General features: G+C 51.1%; 1 protein-coding gene across 1 annotated transcript in view; it reads right to left on the bottom strand.

The window, feature by feature from the left end:
• The window catches only part of LOC107114303 (solute carrier organic anion transporter family member 2B1-like), a gene marked incomplete at both ends in the record, with an annotated part of 37,066 nt that overhangs the window by 6,413 nt on the left and 27,652 nt on the right, over window positions 1-3,001 (bottom strand). Inside the window, 2 exons of the mRNA XM_015415750.1 lie at window positions 1,200-1,392; window positions 2,667-2,831. Of these exons, the coding sequence (XP_015271236.1) occupies window positions 1,200-1,392; window positions 2,667-2,831 (358 nt within the window). The remainder of the gene's footprint in view (window positions 1-1,199; window positions 1,393-2,666; window positions 2,832-3,001) is intronic.

Below are 3,001 nucleotides of genomic sequence, written 5' to 3'. Positions count from 1 at the left end.
TCAAACCCGGTTCTCCCAGATTAGAGAAGAAGAAGAGGAGAAGGAGATTGGATTTATACACTGCCCTTCACAACCCAAAGGAGTCTCAGAGTGGCTTACAAACTCCCTTCCCCTCCCCAAAACAGACACCCTGTGAGGTAGGTGGGGCTGAGAGAGCTCTGACAGAAACGGCTCTTTTTCAAGCACAGCTCTTATCAGAACCACGGCTTGCCCAAGGTCATCCAGCCAGGTGCGAGTGGAGGAGCGGGGAATCAAACCCGGTTCTCCCAGATTAGAGAAGAAGAAGAGGAGAAGGAGATTGGATTTATACACTGCCCTTCACAACCCAAAGGAGTCTCAGAGTGGCTTACAAACTCCCTTCCCCTCCCCAAAACAGACACCCTGTGAGGTAGGTGGGGCTGAGAGAGCTCTGACAGAAACGGCTCTTTTTCAAGCACAGCTCTTATCAGAACCACGGCTTGCCCAAGGTCATCCAGCCAGGTGCGAGTGGAGGAGCGGGGAATCAAACCCGGTTCTCCCAGATTAGAGTCTGCGCACTTAACCCACTACACCAAACTGGCTCTCAATTTAGTAGAAAAAGAGGTGCAGGAGCTCATTAGCATAGCTCATTAGCATAACTCATTTGCGTATGCCACACCACCCAACATCACCGGAAGTGTGTCAGAGGGCAACACCCACCGCGACTTACCTGGCTGCTTCTCGCTAGAATTCCATAGAGCGGTAAAGACTGAGCTGTTCCGGCAAGCGTTTCAATAGCTCAGACCACACTGACGGTTATAGCACTTTATAACAGAAAGCCGCCACGTCTTAATCTCAATTTTAATAAGTGTATTTGGATATCTTATTGACTGTATTGTTTTAGACTTATATTGTATTAATTGTTATGTTGGTTTTAAACTATTGTAAGCCGCCCTGAGCCGCCTTGGGGGAGGGCGGGGTAAAAGTCTAATAAATAAATAAATTTTAAAAATAAATTGCTCCTCGTGGCCCGGGGTTGCTGGGAGCAGGGGGCGGGGCTTGTTGCATGTGTCCGCCCCCTGGGCTCTTTACTGCCGGAGCGCCGCTCCCGTGCGCTCCCGCAGGAAATGACCCCTGATTCCAGCCAACGTTTTCCTGCTCCTAAAACAGACCTTTCTCCCAGGTCCTCCCTGCAGCGTCCAGACGAGGACCCAGGCATGCCCCGGAGCTTGTGTACCTACCTTCCCAAGTGGTTGAGGCCTGCCACTGCCTGGGTCGGGCAGCCAATGAAGAAGAGGGGAAGCTTGAAGAGGAGGCAGAGGCCCATGCTGGTGACGCACAGGAGGGTGCTCTGCTTGAGGGACAGGCGGAGCTTCTTCATGATGATGCCCCCCAGCAGGATTCCCAGCATAGCCGTTGGGAGGTTGACGGCACCTGCGGGAGGGAAGGAAGAGGGTGGAACTCAAGCACTGCCCCGGCGCGGCAGACCAACCCAGGCCCTTTGCTCGGCATATTGCTGAACTCAGACTTCGGAGCAGGGTTACAACCTCCAGCTGGGACCTGGGGATCTCATCAGAACCTCAGAAGAGCCCTGTTGGGATCAGACCAGGGAGGATCCATCTAGTCCGGCATCCCGTCATACACAGCGGCCAGCCAGTTCCTCTGGAGGGCCAAACACGGGGCAGGGAGGCCGAGGCCTTCCCCTGATAAGAACCTCAGAAGAGCCCTACTGGGTCAGACCAGTGAGGGTCCCTCTAGTCCAGCCTCCTGTCTCACAAAGGGGCCAGCCAGTTCCTCTGGAGAGCCAACAACAGGGCAGAGAGGCCGAGGCCTTCCCCTGATAAGAACCTCAGAAGAGCCCTACTGGGTCAGACCAGTGAGGGTCCCTCTAGTCCAGCCTCCTGTCTCACACAGGGGCCAGCCAGTTCCTCTGGAGGGCCAACAACAGGGCAGAGATGCTACTCCTATCATTGGGTGTGATTTGGATTATCGCCATCATCTGTCAGTTTTATTTGTAAACTGTTGCGGTTTTGGTATTGTATTTATAAATCGTTTTAATTCTGTATTCTTATGCCAATAACTGTATTGTATTTGTAACTCTGTATTGTTTATGTTATTGTAACTCTGTTAGCCGCCTTGAGCCAGCATGCCCGGCAAGGTGGGATACAAACAGAAATAATAAATAAATAATAAATATGTGTGTCATAATAAAATGTAATGCCAGGTAGCGGAGATATAAACTTTATAAAGGACGCAAAGACAAAGGGTGGGTTTAAAATAAAAACATCCTTAAAACATTAGCACTCTTGCAACATTTTGTTTATTTAACAGTGTCTGATAACTGACACCTCTGGCTCTGAATGATTGCCTCGAAACGTCTGTGCTGTTGCAATCTTGAGTGTGCTGTTCGGGTGTGTACCTGTAAGCTGCAAACCTACGATACATACATACATAAACCTTTACTGGCATAACCAAAAACCTACGATGACGCAGCAGCAGCAGAACTGGAAGAGGAAGCAGAAGACAGCCAGTTCCATGGCGGGCCTGATAGAAGCCCTCCGGGGGCCTGATCCGGCCACTGGGCCGCATGTTTGACACCCCTGCCTTAGAGGGAGCATTGCTGGGAATGCCAGGTAATAGGATCCGGAAATCCTCCGATAGACACAGGGAAGCAATACACACACACACACCCATACGTGTTGACGTACCTATGAGCATGTTGGCAAGCGAAGCCGTGAGACTAAACTGCAACTCCAGGAATTTGCCCAGGAAGGTGGCCAGGCCTGCCACCATGGCGGAGAGATTGATCAGGGCCAAGATCGTCATGACGAAAAAGAGGTTCTTGAAATTTCTGATCAGGACCACGGGAAACACTGCAGCGGGACAGAGAAAAATGTTAGCAAACAACAGACTGTCGCCTTTGCGTGAAACAGCGAGAACGGGGATCGCAGGTTAAAGGTCGATATCTAACTTCACGTGCCCCAGAAGGTCGGACACCAGCACCGACGGGTTGACATTAAATCGGAGGAGCTTTCGGCTTAAC

This window comes from Gekko japonicus, unplaced genomic scaffold (assembly GCF_001447785.1).
Source record: "Gekko japonicus isolate JY-2015 unplaced genomic scaffold, Gekko_japonicus_V1.1 scaffold5614, whole genome shotgun sequence".
Taxonomy (NCBI): Eukaryota; Metazoa; Chordata; class Lepidosauria; order Squamata; family Gekkonidae; genus Gekko; species Gekko japonicus.
The sequence above is the reverse complement of the archived record's forward strand: the minus strand, read 5'-3'. Positions and strand labels throughout refer to the sequence as shown.